The 19,632-nt window shown below is 41.6% G+C and overlaps 1 protein-coding gene across 1 annotated transcript in view; it reads right to left on the reverse strand.

The window, feature by feature from the left end:
* LOC139632957 (voltage-gated delayed rectifier potassium channel KCNH5-like) overlaps window positions 1-19,632 on the reverse strand; it is a 136,931-nt gene that overhangs the window by 56,776 nt on the left and 60,523 nt on the right. The window contains exon 9 of the mRNA XM_071498259.1: window positions 1,907-2,106. Within this exon, the coding sequence (XP_071354360.1) occupies window positions 1,907-2,106 (200 nt within the window). The remainder of the gene's footprint in view (window positions 1-1,906; window positions 2,107-19,632) is intronic.

The raw sequence follows: 19,632 nt of genomic DNA on the forward strand, positions 1-19,632 counted from the left end.
AATTGGACCAGATTATGTTTTCTATTAATGAAATTAGTTCAATTATGCATTTGGTAGGTCACAAATATGTTGTTACTGAACATATCATTAAAATATTCACAGACCACCAAAGTTTTTAACTAAGCAGTACAATATCCACTTGTTGTGACTCCTGTTTTCTGGTTCTGTTCAGACTCTCTCAGCTCTTGGTTCAGGTCAGGGAAAGATCCTGGTCTGGTTTAATACAGAAAAAGTTCACAGTGACTTCAAACACAACCTGTTTATCTACATTTAACCGAAACCACCATCTTTCACTAACCTTTACCCAAGTGCTGTTGTGTAAACCACAGACAGGACTCTGGATGTGAACCTGGTCTCTGGTGTGACAGTCCTGCACTTTGAACCCCCGACATTCACAGCCTACTGTGTGCTGCCAATAATAAATACACCTCTTCATTTATTCCCTTATACCTTAATCAAAAAAAAGAAAGAAAGCTGCCTCTGAACATAATCCAGACAGCGATTACAATGCTGCCAAAACATGAATGTGAAAACAGTTCTTGTTTCTAGGAGACTGGGTTGAATCAGTCAGACGCAGCTGAGCTTCAACTTCAAGTCAATCTGGTTTAAATTCAGCCTGATACTAGAACTGGAACAATGCACTAAATCTTTCCAGTGTTTACGTCTTACGGTGACGTTAATGTTTTCGTTAAAGAACTTCACACTCTTTTGTCACCGACAGTTAGTTTCTGTTGCTAATGGCAACAGCTCCTGGCACATGTCAGTAGCAGCTGCCATTGTTACATCCAGGGAGCCTCGATCTCACACAACCATTTGTGACTGGTGTGTGTGTGTGTGTGTGTGTGTGTGTGTTGTGTGATGTTAAATGAGTTTAGTGCTAATTACTTTACTATCTTTCTGAAACTAATGTGTTGCTAATGCTAGATTTAAGGAGACTTTTAATCTATTGTGCCTTTAAAATTGGTGTATTTTATCATTTATTTATTATTATATCTATTTTTGTTGGCTAGATTAATGACTGTGTTGTTCTTTCCATTTGGACTTAATGTTATTCTTTCACTGGTTTCTTCCTGGTATGTTCAGTGAGAGTGGGACAGGTAGCTGATACTAATAGAGTTTTCTTGTAGCCATATTACTTTTATCTACACCTCTGGTCTAAATCTTGTTTATGTTGTTTCATTTTTCTCTTCAACTGTTTTCACATTTCATAATTGCTTTCAGTAAAAGCTTCAAAGGCAGTCCCCTGTCTTGAACCCTTGTTGGTGCTGTGTTAGATTGGCAGAGTGAGGACAGAACTTAAACAATTCAGACTCCAGATTCAGAAGAAACCGGACTTGTTTAGAGCCAGTGATGGAGTCACTGCAGCCTGTATCTCAGAGCTTGGAGCTCTTAAATTCACTTTCGAACTTAACCATAAGTCACACTAATCTGTTCTCCAGTAACATAATACAATACACACTTACAATCTCAACTGCAGCCTGTGAGCTGAGGGTCGGAAGTTCACTGCTGAGAGTGTTTGGGTGGAGTAGGTAATAACAGCATGTGACTAGTGACTGGCTGTAAGGCATCTTGTTAGTATTGGGTGTTTGATTATCCCTGTATCTATATTCACTTGTTTTGTTATGACACTTTGTTTATAGCATCTTTTTGTCCAGTTAAATGAGCCTAACATATATCTGGCTTTTGTGTGGTTACATTTGAGGCTGCTGCAGCTAAAACTATCTCCACTCGGATTTCCTGTCCTCATGTGTGACTTGGTGTTTTGGTAATCTCAGATAATGACCATAGAGCAAAATCAGATCACTGTAATCACAAAGACAACGAACAAAACCTCAGTGTGACCACATAAACATATCACATGTCAGCTTCGACTGGTCAAACATGACTGTTGACCTTTCAGTCGTACCTTCTCCGTGTCGATGCCTTTGGACATGGACCAGGTGGAGACGATGTAATCCATCACCCGCTCGCTCAGACCCTTGGGAACCTGGTAGAGCTTCAGGAAGTCCCTGACATTGTTGAGCATCTCGTGGTAGCGGTTGGTGTTGGCGTACATCTGCTGAAAGATGGTGGTCACGTTTCCAAAGATGGTGGCATAGAGCAGAGCTGGACAGAAAGACAGAGGAGAAGGATGGAATATGTCCAGTTCAGTGCACAAATACACACATGCAAACACTCTAGACCTATGTCATAAAAATTTGTGTTTCTCTTTCCTTTTCTATCCCTTATTTCTTAGTTTAAACCATGTCTTTTCCACTAATTTCCTTTTTCTTGTTGCCCTGTGAATGCTCTATAAAACATGGTTCATTAAAGCCTTTCATGAAAGTGATTATTACGACTTGAATACAACACACACACACACACACACACACACACACACACACACACACACACACACACACACACACACACACACACACACACACACTTCTTCAACAACCACTTTGTGGAGGCTAATGGGAATCCAAATAAACAAAGAATAATGACTTTGTGAAAGCACTTTGTGGCTCAAGAGATGAGACTTGATGCAGACTGGATTACGACAGTAAGGAACCATTACAGTCCTGTAGACAGATAAGGAATCTCAATCATAACATCTGAGTTTCTTTTTTTTTTTGTTATCTTCAGAGTACATCTTACAAACGCACGAGGTTCTGTTTGTGTTTAAATAAATGTAAACATAAATAGAACAAAATACATCTTTCACGACATGTCCTGCCCATAGAGATGCTGTAACACCCTGGCAATCCCCCCAAACCACTGTAGCACCCATGTCAAACACCCTTGTAATGACCCAGGGCACTACAGTTAGTTATTATGTCACATATTTACCCCTTATCCCCTTAGAAGACATTAGAAATTATAATATATATATTTATTATTACAAATATATTCCAAACAAAGAGCTTTGTCTCCTGTCCCATGCTCAACAAATTAGATTGATTCTTGTAATGACTGGTGACAACATAACAAACACCCTTGGCCCCTTAGCAATCATAAAGTACCTCCCTTTTAAACTACCAGAGCACCCCAGTAACTTCCTAGTAACCACCTGGTAACTGTCTGTTAACACCTTTTCATCTCCTCCAAATACCACTACAACCACCTGGATACACCCTAGCAATCCCCCAAAAAACACCTCAGCAAGTTTGGTTCATGAAACTACAGAAAATTGTATTTTTGTACCTCTTCTGTTTTATATCTACTGCACCAATCACTTAGCAGATTGGGCTTCCTCTGATATGAGTTGTTAATTTGAAATATAAGTCAAGTTGATTGGAGGGCAGAAAAAGAAGACAAAGAGGCAGATGGACATTATCAAAATGGCAATTAAAATTAACATAACATCTAAAATATGCAAAAAAGTACTAAAATATTGATGATCTTTATAAAACAAGCAGTTGTGATACATGCTGGCAGATGACAGGCTGCATTAATGATGGTTATACTCATTCAAGATGAGGAGCAGGAGCGTTTTCCCCCCTTTTAAACTTAAAGTCATTGTGCGTCGTCGCTGCCGAGCCGAGCTGTCAGCTTCCTCTTTACCCTGCTGCTGCTACTTTACTGTTTCCATAGAGACCTCACTCGAAATAGTTCTCTCTCTTTTACCCCCTCCATCTCCTCCTCCCAGCCAATAAAAATGACAAAAGAAAGGAGAGAAGAAATAACAAGACTTCTGGGTTGAAAAATGGGATTGGTAGGAGGTGGAGGCATCTGATGATGGTACATGAGCCACAAAATGAGACGGGTGCTCAAGAGTGAAAGTACAGTACAAAGAAAGGAAAATGTTGGAAAGACAGTGACTGAGAGTAACTGCATCGTTGAGATAAACTGTGTGTTTATATGAGAAAGAGTGAAAAAGAAGTGGATGAAAAAAAGAGAAAACAGACAGTTTTTATCTATCTCACAGAAGCAATGAGACTCAGAAATATAGAAATAAGGATACAGAGACACAAAGAGGAAAGAGTGTGTTTGGATGAGAGACAAAAACAAGAGAAAAAGACAAAGGCGGAGAGACAGCCACACACAGAAAGTGGCAGTGTGTCACCAGTGAGATAAACACTGTTCCAGTTTAGTTCCTCCGAAGCCTGCAGCTTTCCAGAACCCTCCAGGACCTTTCCAGGACCCTGTCAGCTGGTAAAGACGGGCTTTGACAACGCTACTGAGGTGGAACTGAAAGCTCAGAGACACCGCTCTCACCTGCAAACACAAGACTCCTAATTGGGCGACTCAGTGGCTCAGTGGTTGGCCACTGTCACCTCAGTGTGGCTGAGGTTAGACCCCCTGGAAGTTCCTGTTGAGCTGAAACAATCTCCCAGTGTTTGCAAGGAACTGAAGTGGTTTGTTCAAACTGTAGCAAAGTTTGGTTTGGTTCATCAAACCAGGTGAGAGGGAAGAAGTTTGAAATGGTGGCAAAAACCACACGCAGAAAATGTGAGTTTGAGTCTTCTAACAAGTCAAACATGGAGTTATCTCAAGAGGTTTTCTCATGAATCTGAAGCTGTAGGAAGAGGATTGTGAGTAAATCAACTACAAACTCAAAACTACATTTCTACAGAGGACAGTCGAATGAGACGGAAAACTAATTATCAGCTTCTGTCAGGTGTAAATGAGGTTTCACTATCAGCACCTGATGTACAAGTTGTCAAACGTTGATGTGTTTTAAACTGAATACTCAGGCAACTTTTAGTCTGGTAATTGTTTCTATTCCTTCTTTATGTTGCTAACATGGCACAGTGACAGTTTACCAAGTCTCTTAGATTACCTGGTACACGATTCTTTGGCATGCTTCCCCCAAAACCTTGGGTGAATCAGGTGGACTTTTGCTGATCATTTTTCAAAATCCCAAATCCAACAATCACACCCAATTTCATCCAGCGACTCACCAGGCATGCAAGGTATGAAAACATGGAGAATTTTAACTTCTCTCTTGAGCTGTAATTTTTTTTATTTTTAATATGACTACTTTTATCACTTGTGTGTGTGCAGTTATCACTGTAACAGATTTAGAACTGAACAGGTGACAGAATAGTTGTGTCCCAAATCAGGAGCTGTCCCAAGACTCCTTCAAATACAGCCGTGAAACGCGGCCTTCTTTTCCTGGGAAACGGGTGGTTCCTTCGTGGTCTCAAGATTCATGTGTGCCAGTAATGACAGCAAACAACGCCGACAGAGAGCCTTCGGATTACACTTAAATATAAGTACTGAGTTTCAGCTAAGGTCAACAGCTAATGGCACAACTGTTAAAACCAGGGGCCTGGCAACCTCAAGTTTTTGTGAAAAAAAGTTATCAAGGTTTCTGCTTTGCAGCTTAACAGTAAGGGCGGGCACAGCTGGTGAAGCAAAACGATCCAAAGGATGCGGCCCCTGAATTTGGACCACAGGTTTTGTATCGTTGTTCAAGGTTTTTGTCTGACTTACACCCAATGCATGCTGGGACAGAGTGAAGAAAACATTTTAGCAGGAAAGCAGTAACTATATATTTTTTTATTCTGCATTTACACTTTAAGGTGGCAGAAACAAAGCAGCATGAAATGCAGCAGAGCTCCTGATCTGGATTCAAATCAGTCACACAGTTAATGCCTTAATCAGATGAGTCACTATAATGCTCCTCTATAAAGGACCTTTAACAGGATAAGTCAACCCAATCCACCAACCATAACCACTACACAACAAAGAATAAAGCAACACTAACATTTTCAGAGCTATAAATGCAAACCACAGTCTTACTTGTAGGCAGGAGCTCTGCTTATACAAATGTGCTGCAAGGAACCAAAATAAGAATTTGTTAAACTAAACAACACAATGATACTATTGATTCTGAGCAGCATCCAAGCACTAAAATTGATCTGTATCGGACTGTTTGAGTGTGGTGGGAATAAAAACCTATAGTATACTGATTGGATCCATAAAGTACAAACATCAGTCTGCATCAGTCTGTTAAGAACACACAAGGAACCTATGAATCTAGACAGCTCAGTCAAAGTCGTCAGTTGATAGCTGTCACTTAGCACTATATTTGAAATCTGATCTGTCCCCCAAAGCTCCGTTTATTTCAATCTGTCTCTGTTTTCCCCTCTGGTGGCCACAGAGAGATGGGATGTGTGGGGAGTCTTGAGGGCGTGTGTTTGGAGGGTGGTGGTGTGATGGTCAGGACGGGAAGCAGATGAATTATTTCCTCATATTTATTAGTTGAGGGAGCAGCCTGGGGGAGAGAGGAGCAGAGGCTGTCAAAGTGAGACCGATCAGCTGGAGAGAAGCTTTGCAGGAAGTTTGACTCCAAATTGACTGTAACACTGACCAGGAGAATACATCGGTGTGATTGTTTGGTTGCAGTCCGTCAGTCTATTTTGGCCTCTTAATGCTGCGCTGATCTCATTTTAGTGACAGCAGCAGCTTTTTTTTCCTCCTATATTGTTACTAAGTGATCATTACCGCAGTGTCTCTGCACCTCCCAGAGATCACCTGGAAGTCAAACAGTGTGGGCAGGGCTGTGACGCCTTTTTGGATCTTCAGCTTCCGTTTCTGTTTTTTCTGTTCTGTGAAATATTACAGCAGCTACATGTAACTACTGCTTCTGTAAACGACCCAGGTTCTACATATATCCCAGTCAAACCCCTGCTGCTATGCTGAAAGGAAAACAGATCACTTTTGTACTGAGGGTGGTGTTAACAGAAACACCACGTCAATTAACTGAATGTTGTGTAGGTTGAATCCCTGCTGTGTAGGTTTCTTCTATATCCATACATCCTACATAACTTCCAAAAAGTCAGATAAAGACGTGAAAATTAACCAGCAGCATTTCTGTAGCTCTTGTTGCTGCTTCCTACCCAGCCTGCCATATTTACATTTTATGAATGAGTTTGTGTTGCCATACGAGCATCATACAAGCTAGAAACGCCACTGTGTAAGAGGGCTGGGTGGAAATGACTTCAAATCAATATCAAGATTACTTCAAACTTTTACTTTTACTATTACTTTGGTGCCTATCAGACTCTCTCTTTTTAATGTTAATTTTTTTTCTGCTGTGTTTGTATTTGACTTCTGTTTGTTGAGGGTCGTCTTCACTGAAGCCGACATAAGTCCAAATGACGGGCACAGCTTCAGTGCACTAACGTTGGACAGTGCGGAGGGGACAGTTCATGGACGCACGCATTGGGGAAAGTATTAACCAAATTAACCGACATGAGATACAATGGCAAGAGGTTCTAAATGATGGTTTTGATATTTTTCTGTTAATCGCCCAACCCCTGTCTGTAAGTACTCTCCTCACTCTCACTCGGCCCTTTGCTGAGAATGACACAAACTATGGATTCACTTTTCAAAAGAAAGGCTTCAGACCCTGCTGTGCCACTGCAGACCTAAACTTCTGATGAGGACAGCTCAGACGAGCGATCATCAGGTGAACTCATGCTGAAAACAGCAAAGGCCTTGTCTCTCTGACAGGAGAGGCTCACAGAGTTTACATGGCTGAGATACTGTCACGACAAAAACACCATGTACTTCCCTCAGTACTGTATGTACTGCCTCACAAGGAAAACTACAGAATTATTGGACTCACCTGAAAACTTCACTCTGTTGCTAAATAAACTCTGCAGGCACAGATGCACTGATGGAACTGCAGCACCACACCTTATTTACATTTGTAAATGTATTATTTGATTCACCACATAACTTGCTTAACATGGCAAATATTAATATGTGCAATTAATTCAGATTAATTAATCACAAAGCATGTAATTAATTAGATTCATCTTTTAATCCCTTGACAGCCTGAGTTGTGAGCATCTCCCTGTTCAGAGGTGTCAGTTCAGTTAGAGTGCTTCAGATAAAAAGGACTATTTAAGTGCTGCTACTGAGATTTCCAGGGTGTCAGTGAACATGTCGTCAGCTGAGGCGCTGTGCAGCCTGTCAGTGAGGTCAGCTATGTCAGGGATTTGTGACCAGAGAGTTAGAGGGGATGTTTGTTGTTTCTCCTGCCCGTCTGAGGAGCAGGAGTCTCAGAGATAATAACACAGCGGATGGTTGTTGTTGTTGTTGCTGCTGCTGTGCCGTCATCGACCGCTGACTAAAACCAGGTGATGTCAACATACTGGCACACACTACACTACAGGTTTATAAAAATGTTTATATTTTTATGCCGTCTTAATTCAGATTTTCTTCTTTGATAATCTAATGACAGTAACTGGATGTAGAGACTGTTGCTCCTGTATAAAACAGAGGCTTGTATTTAATCTGACAACTGCCTGCAGATTTTTCTTTTTCAGCTCCTCATTCAGATAAAAAAATATATCAATAAGGGATGATTCACCTAACCACTCCTCTGTCATCACTTAGGCTTTCTCTTGAAATGAGACAGCGCTGGATGATGAAATATTTCCCTGGTAGAGTAAAAACAGCAAATGTACAAAGCAGTGTCAAAGAGCCGGTGAGGAGGTCAAACTCCTCTGATTCAGTGTGACAATAATAAAAGCGTGATGGTTTTTTTTTTTTTTTTGTGAGAGATCAGGAGAGATCAGAGGCCGTCTGCCGCCATGTCATGTGTTTTTTTTTTTTCTTCCTGGGTCTGGGACGATCTGCCGCAGGAGTTTAGGATGATTTGTCAGTGTGAATGAGTGTGAGGGACAGAAATCTGTCGGTCCAGCAGGAGGCTGGAGACACAGTGTCAACGCCTGAAGCCCAGACACCCAGGAATCATACACATACACACTCACACACACACATACACACTCACACACACACGGTAGGAATCACACACATACTCACATGCAAAGAGAAAGCAGAATAGAGGCCTTTCCAGAAACACAGTTACACCAACAATAATCAATATAATCTGATTGTGAATTTGGAGGAAATCAGCTTATTTACTGTCTTATCAATAGTAGAATGAGAAGACTGATATTAATTGGTGTAAATATTTGATTAATATGTTGCAGAGTTGGATCTGTGGTTATGTATCAGTGCAGCAGAATCTCTGTCCCTTGTCGTAGTAAAAGCTGGGGTAGGCAGGAGTAACCAGCCACTGCAACACATTTAGATGTTACAAGTTCGCAGTCTATTCTCTCCATCTCTGAAACACTTAAATGATACTGACACGTGTCCACCTGAAGAGACGTGAACAAGCATCTGCATTTGTAGAACAGCCAATAGGAAGGGTCTCTCTCTCTGAAAAGACCTGTGATTGGCTAAAGTCTCCTGTCGTGGGCTAGATTTCCAAAAGCCTGAAAACAGAACCAAGAGGAGGTGCAGACACCCTCAGATCACAATATGCTGAAAGGTGATTATGACATTTTTTGTCCATTGATGCCGAAAAGTTCCTGCCTACCTCAGCGTTACACTCTGCACTCTTAATGGATCTAGTTGTGCAGCAGGCTTTGATATACTTTGCTGGCCTTAAACCACATAATACAGATGTCCGTCAATCTCACATCTGTCTGACAGAACAGATCACAGCACACTCCATCATTACAGATGACTGTCTGTGGTTTCACATTTCTGGAGAAGATGGATCCACCCACACGAAAGCTCCTGTTGGTAAAAACCTGAAAACACCTGCAAACAAACCAAAATAGCAACACAAGTTCACAACAAAGCAGCCGGGGCCGTCAGAGGAGCCACCTCCATCACGAGCCGTTGAGCCCAGTCCATTTGCTGCTCAGTGAGCCAAGTCGGCATCCAGGCCGCATCACAACACATTACACACTGACAGGACACTGTGCTCTGCCAGCCAAACATGGAGAGAGCCAGTCAGCTGCATCCGAGTCCAAACCAACTGAAAAGAAAAAAAAAAAAAAAAGCTACTGTATAAATCTGTTTTGACAAGCAGTAATTGTGCATCATGCGCTCTGTGGGTTAGTAAACATTCTGGCTGATCATCTGCAAATAAATATTGACTGAAAAGTCTGCAGAGGCATCCTGGCGTCAGTGGCAGCCCCGCCCCTCCTCAAGCCACATCAATCATTTGTGTAATTGTGACTCATTCGCTAAATAAGGTTCTTTTTTCACAGTTTTCTCCAACATCACAATGTTTACTTCTCATTAGGTCAACTTAATAGACGATTTATTGCCGTGCAAAAATGATAATGGGGTTTTGGAGTGAGTGGCTGATATAACTCTCCAGATATTAGGGAGGTTTAAAATCTGCAATAGAATCCATGTTACGGTTCCCAGCCTCTGGGGCCGACTGGTGATTATATATGAATAACATGTATTGGTCAAGATGTTACAGGTTATATAAAACTACTGTTTAAAAAACATTTCAAACTGTATGTTTAGGGCACAACCTGGGTGATATCTAAGATTTAAATATTTAAAACAAAAAAGTATAAGTGATACAGCAGTTTAAAGTTTTATTTGTCAAATGCAAAGGTACAATATACAGTAAGAAAAGCTGTGAAATGAGGGTCGGCCTCGGAAGCAGGGCAGACTGTGCAAAATTGCAAAAAAATAAAAATAAAAATAATATTGTCTTTCAATATTACAAAATATTTCACATGGCCACAAATATTGCTACCAGTTATTTAAATTATCCATTATAATAAATGAATCTCCAGATTTAAATGAATAATAATTAAAACACTCAGTACTTCCCTGAGCAAATGCTGGCGCATTCAGTTTAGCTGTTTTCTGCCACCATCAGCTTTAATCCCAAATATATTCAATTTATCATAATAATAATAATAATAATAATAATAATTATAATTATGGTAAAAAAAAAGCAGGAAATCCTCACATTTTAGAATCCAGAAACTGATCATTTTGGGCTTTAAAAAAAAATGAATGAAACAATAATTAATAAGTAATTAGTAATTAAAATTCAAAATTAAAATTAGTAATTACTTTGCAAAATTGTTGCAGATTAATTTTTCATTTGTTTCAGCTCTAAAATATCTTGGTGTGTTGTTAAGACCTATTTAATAGTAAAATGAAGTCCAAAGGTTTATGCAAAGCCAAATATATACATATAACTTTATTTTTTGAATCAGACTTGGCTCGTAAATACCTGCCGTCCTGTGTTTTTAAAAGAAAAAGATACAAGGAACATTTCTTGCATTTCTTTGTAGGGCTCTCTGGTAATTGGCCAAACAGCATTCATAAGAACAATAGCAAAGACAACTTCATTGTGAGCACATCAATAACGACCACAGTAGGTCATGTGCTGGATACAAAGATCAATGTCATGAAAAATAGAGACATATTGCAAATTGGAATGAAAAGCTCCCTTGTGACATTTCGACCAATCACGTCGTTCTGGGGCAATTTGTTTGGGTCAAATGTTGCCAATAAAGCTCATTTCTCCGGGGAGATTTAATTCCTACATTTCACATGAAAACTCATCTTAGACAAAGTGAAAACAGGATAAAACAAAAGCGTTTCTTGCTTACTGTCATGTTGTTATCTAGAACTGGCAGTTTCCCAGTTTTCTGTAATCTGGTTTTCATTTGCTAACCATGTATATGACAGCAAACAGCTTTTCTGGAGTTAGGAACACACGCTAATCCCTCAGCTCTGTAAACTGTCTGCAGACAAACCAGCAGTAACGAGCAGGCGAGGGGTAACCTTGATTATTGGCACGAACTTTTTATCCTCTCAATTATTCTCCTGTTTCACTGAGCATAAATCCCTCTGAGTAAGAACACTTCCAAACAAAAAAAAACAATAAGCACCAGTAAAGTCTTGTCTTGCGTTCACTGTTTGTGGACGTATGTTTTGAAGTCAAGAAGACGGAGTGTTGCAGTTTCACTAGTGGGACTGAATTAAAAACACAGCACAAATAAGACGGCTCTGAGGTTTCACTGCTGAAGGTAACAAGGCCACCAGGGGCCAAGTGGAGCTCCCTGTGGACCCTGGGGGGACCAGGCCTCTGCAGGAGTAATGAAGTCAGGGAGGAGCACTCGCATCGAACCACGAACGCCTGGTAAACAGTGGGATATGTTTTTATGAGGAGGGCCAAGTCGGGCAGAGCTGGGGACAGATTAACCTCTGAGCTGATCGTGCTCACGGCTGCACTAATGTTCACTGTGGAATACGAGTCAACATGTGGGGAAAGCGATGCTGTCGTACGGCAGCGTGTGCTGGGTCAGAAGGTCGTGGTCAGACATGGACAAATGAAATGAGGAACAGAGTGGGCTATAGGTGAGCATGCAGCCAGGGTTTAAAGGGCCAGTTCACCCAGTTTATGAAAACAAATATTTTCTTACTATCTCGACATGCAGCTAATTTTGGTTTTATTTGCCCAGTTTTGTTTTTTTTTAGATTGTCTTTTTATAATGCCTTGTGTTTATCTTTGCCTTATTTAAACCACTTTGAAATGTCTTGTTAGTGAGCGTTGCTACAAAAACAAACACGACTTGTCCATAATGAGATCCAAGGTGTCCCCAGCCACCCCATTTACTGAAATTATGTGCATGGCTTGATGCTGCTATGGGCATTCAGGTTTAAGAGCAGTTTATTGACAGCACTCCAATACATCTGCAGCAACAGATACATGTCCAACCTGAACAACCATACAGGTCGGTTTTTTTTTCCAACCCTCTGATCGGAGTGTCTCCTGAAGTAGCTCCTCTACGGTGGCAGGCAGTTACAACAATAAACACATCGACTGTACTTAGAGCAGCATATCTACCTTTGTCGCTATGGTTACTATAGTAACAGTCATGGCTTGGTTCGGTTTAGGAAAAGGTGGTGATTTGGTTAGAATAAGAACTTCCTCAACATTAGACGATCTTTGTTGTCATGGCTACAATAATAACAAACGGTCATGGTATAATAGAAAGATCATAAACCGCTACTTTCACATGGGAATCGAACACCGCTCTCCTGTGTCATATTCATCCATCCACCCCAACCTCCTCCTGACGTGGACCTTGTTGCTCCATAGACTACGTCACTGCACTTTTCCCTTTGCTCCTGTCATCATTACTACGACCACTAGATGTTGCCTAGCAACAAAACCTAACTATGGGTCATAATAACCTGGGTCTTAACTCCTCCCACTTCCCCGTCCCTTTCCAGGTGTGATTTCATTATTGAATTCTATTTTTTTTCATAATTTAGCCATCTTTTCTACACATGTGTTCATGGATTAATTTTGTTGCTGAGATTTTTGATTTTCAGAGACTTTCAGTCCCATCTCTGTTTAGGAATCGTAAAATCCACTCGGACAAATTAATGACAGAATGCACCTTTAATCACAGAGACCTCATGGCTAGTACAAACAGTGTATGTTACTGTAAAGTGTTGTTGCTCTTTGATTAGTCCTTGATGATTGGTCATTAGACCCCAGTCTGTCCTGTACAGGGCGTTAGCATCAGATGACACCTGCAGCAGACATTGATTGACCTTCCAGCTCCTGGTTTCGTCTGACTTTGGCTCAGCCGGTCGGGTTTGGCAGCTCGGGGAGGAACCAGGGTCACAATGACACCAGTTAGGACACTACAAGTCAGGGGATCTAACATCTGAGGGCATTATTCACACACTCTGCTCTGTGAAGTGGCTTTTTAATGGTGCTGACTTGGACCGGCAGGTGAGACAGGTACTGAGCGACGGTGACGGCTCACGTGCTCCCCGGACTCGTGACAATCACAGCTTGGCCCTATTTTCCCACTATCAGCAATTATACTTGAGGAGGACCAATCCATCATGTCTGGCATCTGCTTGATTCAATTATCCCCATGCTACCCATCTGACTGCAGGCTCCACACTTTTGGCTCCAGCATAAATTAAAAAATTATAATAAAAATAGGAGCGATGGCCTTCTTTAGAGGCTTTTCACTGTGGGAGCGACTGGAAGATTGGCTTCATAAATGAATGAGTGAGGAAGAGATTTGCCACGAGGAAGATTACAACTGGCGATAATTATGGAAATGGTGTGTGAATCACTACAAACCCAAACCCCTGGGTGATTTGCACAGCACACGTAAAATAGATGAAACTGATATTAATTATTTATGGCTAAGCTCTAGTGTAATGTTGTGAAATTCATCGCTGGTAATGTTTTTAGTGTTGTTTTTTTTTTCCTTTTTTTTCCCAGACTCTACTAACAGTGTAGAAGCGCTCAGCACACTTTCAAACACGTGCCAGTGAATATGCTTTAATATTCAAGTATTCACACATGCTTTCACACAAGCAGCATCACACACATATACCGACTGACAAATTAAAGGTCCCTAATTTCTTACACTTCTCTGGTGATTTATTTGAAGTGTTGATATCCATAAGAAGATATATTTGTGGTTTTAAGAACCAAAAACCATCTCAGTGTAGTTTTATATCTCCTTTCTAAGGCTTCTCTCTGGAGCTCTAGTAACAACAGGTCAATGAGCCAATCAGAAGAGAGGCTGACTGTTTTTGAGTGATCTAATAAAAATATAGCAGATTTTATGTAAATACTCAAAAACAATCAAATCCTGCAAGGTTGGATGTTGAGTCCAATAGGGTGGGGCTTGGGGCATGGCTGAGGGCAATGACTGCTTTGTTGTGACATCACAAAGTTCCAGAAGTCCTGACAGCTGGTTTTAAGGCTCAGTTTCTGAATACATGCTGTGTGCATTTCTCTGTGGACTGAGGCTTTGATACTTTCACAGTATTAATGTAGAACCTAGACCTGCTTTATAATCAAAAAACACATGGAAATCTCATTTAATACAATATGGGACCTTTAAAGGAAAAACCAAAAGAAAGTATGGTCCAGGACAGACTCAATGCTCCGTCACACTAATTCTCTCAAACTCAAAAGAGCAGAGAATTACCTGCTTAGCTGCATCATTGTGTTGCTTCTCTGCTCCTTTCATTTGTCACATGTCTCCATGTCGCCAACTTTTCAGCACCTTTAGAAAATCAGCCCCCTTTTGATGCACTTTCATCTCCATCCGCACAGTTATGAAAATGTTTCATAAAACCAGCCGCTGCAGAAATCTCTCCAGTAAAGGAAACACGTGCTCCTTCAACTGAAGTAATAAGAAACCCCCTCCCTCCCAAAATAGGAATCATAAGGGTTTGATTCGATGGCGACAATGTACTCTCACAGCGTGCGCTCTTGCTCTTTTTACGGTTGCCATGTCAACAGGTTAAGAGAAGCAGGTCGGGGTGAAAGAGGGCTGAGGTTTCCCTTTTCTCTGCTGTTAAACGACTGGGTAATAGACTTTCTCTACAACCCTCTCTGCCTGAGGAGGCTGAGCACACATGTATCCACCCAGTAATTGATTGAGATGGGTTTTCTGAAGAAACAGAAGATTACTATATGTTGTCTGAAGCTAACAATGAGAACATTCTTCCAAAAATGAAGTTTCAAACCCACTTCTCTCACCACTGCAGGCACCTAACTCTCTAAGAGAAGCTGATCTACAGGTAGTCTTTCAGGGGCAAAGTCAATGTAATAGAGCACAACTCAACCTGGGAAAATAGTTATATAATGTCTGTGCAGACTTTTTTTATAGTTTAAGTTTATAACAGAAAGGCAGCCATGGAGAAAGGAGTGGCTTTTTACCAGGCATTGATTTGCCATTAAGACTATCAACTTGCATTGTGGGAAGTGTAGGATCAAGGGATGTTGAAGTTTGACCCACACTGGGGACTAAGATTCAGGATATCTCGGCCATTTTTCAGTGACTCCATCTTTATAGAAGTGCAGCATTGAGTTGCTGGTTGTCAATTAATCACAGGACACTGAGCCCACTTGCTCCCAATGACACTTTCCTCAGCAGCTCGACTGCTACTTCTAGAATAAGTGAGTGTGTGTGCATGGGTGAATGAGGCACTGTGTATTTGCTGAAAAGCCCTATTAACTCTCAACAGGTACTAAATAAATCCTGAGATTTTGAATTAATTGGACAGATTTTAAACAAATTGAGGCCAAGGGTGCTGCAGACTATTATCCTCTTGCACAACCAAACATTACCAGCATCTCAGCTCAGGTCCTGGATCCTCTAAAGGTAGCATTACACAAGGTGTATCGTCTAGAAAACTTGAAGGCTGCGCAAAACTGCCTCCACCTCCTCAAACAGACAGTCGAGCCACACAGGGACCAAGAATAATGGTGTGCTCTTCTGATGGCTGCTCCGCTCTAAACTTGTACAGTTAATGGCAAAAATAAAATTTAAAAAGAGAAAGTATGCTCCCGTGTGGGTTTAATGCACACCAGAAGCTTTCCTCGATACAGCCAAGTCACTGGATAATAGTTTTGTATAATATAGTTCAGTTTAGAACAATATCAATTGTGATGTTTAACATTATTTCCAGGTTGCTAACAAGAAGAAACTGAAATTTTGCTTGGCTTCCATTATTTACATCCTGTACTGGCTCTTCGTTGTATGGGTTTAACAGTGACTGATGACCACCAGACTGCAAACACCTGATAAATGTCACACCAATGAACAGCTGCTCGTTATACAGTGGGCTGTGGGATACTGAGGGTTACAGGAATACAGTGGTTCAGCCCTCCACACACTCTGCCACATTCAGAGGAGCCTTTAAAAAGTGACAGGCCTTGTTAGCTTGTTTTGACATGTTCAGTCTTGGGATGCAGCAACACATTTTTGGATAAGCATCCATATGTTCAGCTTTCACACAGCAGCAGCAGCGGAGCCAATGGAAGTGGTAAATGCTCAACAACAAGACACCAAATCAGCCCAAATGTTTTTCCCTGCTCCAGGAGGAGACAGGACACTGAGGCACCGGATTAAAGTATCCACAGATAAATAGAGAGTTTAAATGAATACAGACTGAAGTAGATCCTGCTGGATTGTCAGTGTTTAGAACCTTTTTTTGACAAATAACCACATTATGGCTAGATTTGCTTCCTAAGGTTCTTGAGGCAATAAGATGATGCTGAATGCCATCTCTCTTCCTCAGTTGTTCTGGCTGCACATGTAGCAGGACAGAAAGCAGACAGAGAGCAGAGGGAATAAATATCTGAACATCTGAGTGTGTGCCCTTTGCTTTGCTTACGGCGATCCAGTGACAAGATCCTTGTTTTGAGAGCTACTTTGCTCCAAGACCTTGTGATGAAAACGCTGCAAGGAAAGCAAGAAAACTATCCTCCTCCTTTTACATTTATTATTCAGTGTGCCAAGGTGCCCAGTGCGCTCCCTCCACCACGTTTAGCATTCTGTTACGAGTAACGCCGTGACTTTCTAAAGCTGCTGACGAGAGGACGGCATTGTGATGAAAGAGAATAAGAGTACGAGACTGTGAATGGTAATGCAACCTCCAGAGGACAGAACAATTGAGGCATATACAGTCAGAAGATTCATAACCAGTGAATCGAGGTACCAACAGAGGCTCAAAGGAGAGAGACAAAGTTAAAAGAGTTAGAATGGATAAAAAAATCAGTGCATCTAATCCCTGGACCAGCTGGGAAAATGTGGGTAGATTAAGTAAACAGAGTAATCACCTCAACCTCTGAAGCGAGCGCTGAGTTGTCAATCAACATCAACTTCAACAGAGGAGTTGTAGTTGTAGTGGGCAACTCCCAGGAGGAAATGTGAGGAATCGTATGAATGTAAAGCAGGGTACTGCTGAAAAAGCAGCAAACGTGCTTGGAAAACTTTTGAGAGTTTTTACAAAAAGTTTTTGAATTTTGCAAAAAAGAGACTCAGTTCATGCAGACCAGATGTCCCACAATAAAACCCAGAGCTGGAGAGAAGAGCCAACAACTCAACTTCTGAAGGAAGGACATTCATCAGTGTGTTTTCCACCACGTGTCTTAACAATTCTGTATAATGTGTGACATACAGGTGCTGGAAGACACAGACAGAGCTGCTCCGAAGAAAGAAGCAGTGACCTGTGTAAACGCAGCCATAGCTCTAGTGGTTCCAGTCACAGCAGCTTTAACTTTAAGTTCATAACCTGTGTGTTCATGAAAACACGAACACAATCATAAAGATTTTTGGTATATGCTTTAATCCTGGAAATTTCAGAACTTTGCACCTGGATGAACTGACCACTGAGCTGTGACCATTTAAAACTTGCTGTGTCATACTGTTCATTTCAACTGTGCCGGCCACAGTGGGGTCCAAGGTTCCCATTTAAGTGGATGGGAAACTGCTCCCACTCACCTGTCAGCAACTGTTTTATCCATGACGAGGTTGACGAGATGAGACTGACCTGATTAAACAGTAACTGTGACTAAATCATCATACATGAGACTGTCCTCCTGTAAAGAAAGCGAGCCCACAGGTGCCTGCGCAGCAGGTTATTATGACCCATAGTTAGGTTTTGTTGCTAGGCTACATCTAGTGGCCATAGTGATTATGACAGGAGCAAAGAGAAAAGTGAAGTGATGCAGTTTATAGAGCAATAAAGTTCACGCCAGGAGGAGGCTGGGGTGGGGATCCATCCAACAGTTCTTGAGAAATTTCAATCAAAACAACAAATTTCATGGCAAATGTCAAATAGTTGTTGAGATATTTCAGTTTGCGCTGTATGGATAGAAACTATTAGTAATTCAGGAAATACATAACTTTGCTTCTGTGCCTCACGATTTATGAGTTATGAGCGGAAATGTAAAGTTTATAAATGCTCTGTCTTCACCATATCTCAGCCCATGACTGAACTCTCCACTACATTTTCTACTGAGATCCGATTGGCAGTTTATTAAACTAACGAAGCACAAGCAGAACAGATAACTTGACCTCCTCCAAGGGGACGATGAAGTAATGGATCTTTTTTTCTGGGCCTGACTGTCTGCAGAATTGGGCCACTTGATGCTCACAGATTAATCCTGACCCTGATGTATCAGAGGAAAAAGAGAGAGAGAGAGAGAGAGAGAGAGAGGGGCTGGGCAGATATAATGAGGGAATACCTCAGAAAAATGGTTGGGAGGAAAAATAAGAGCAATCGGAGAAGGTGAGAGAGAGGAGAGAGAGAGAGGGGTAAGATAATGAGAGAGAGGGAGAGAGAGAGAAAATGGGCTAGAGAGGAAAAAGTGACAAAAGGAGAAAGAGCAAGACAGCTCTTTATGGATTAGTGGACTAATCGTCTTGCTGTTGCTGCTGTCAGACAGAGAGGCCACACACAGCACAGCCTCCCCCAGGATCAGCAAATACAGTATAAAGCTCTCTCTCCCTTTTTTCCTCTCTCTCTTCTTCGCCGTCCAATTGTTTCAGAGTGTATGTGTTTCTCTCTCTCTAGTGCTTGCTTTCCAAACTAATCAGGGCATCTCAGCTGAGAAGCCAGAGGGGAGGACGACACTCCGAGCTGCTTCCTTTTCTCCCCAACCCCCCCCCCGCCCCTTTTTCTTCTCCTCCTCTTTCCTTTTTCATCCTCCCATACCCCCATTTCTATTGTCCTTCCTTTTTAATTCTAGCCCACTACTCTTTTTCCTCCTCCATCATCTCACCCCCTTCCTCTCCTGTCTTGTAGCACCATTTTCATCAGCCTCAATTTTCCACTCCTCCCCTCTCCTCCCTTACCTCCCCGCGGGCCTCTGCAGAGAGTTGTGTAAGTGGACTGGGATGCATAGGTGGGGTAGCAGGTCAGGAGGACTACCAATCCACTCAGTGATACCCAAACTAGTATTGGGATTGCATGGAAGTAGCTACAGGCTCCAGAAGAGACCTTGCTGGGGCACTTTTTGCATCAGGCGGGGTTTTAAGGCGGATAAATACTTGGCCAAGGGCGAGGGCGTCTTTC

This window comes from Trachinotus anak, unplaced genomic scaffold (genome assembly GCF_046630095.1).
Source record: "Trachinotus anak isolate AG129_WGS33_773 ecotype Australia unplaced genomic scaffold, CSIRO_AGI_Tana_v1 ptg000015l, whole genome shotgun sequence".
Lineage (NCBI taxonomy): Eukaryota > Metazoa > Chordata > Actinopteri > Carangiformes > Carangidae > Trachinotus > Trachinotus anak.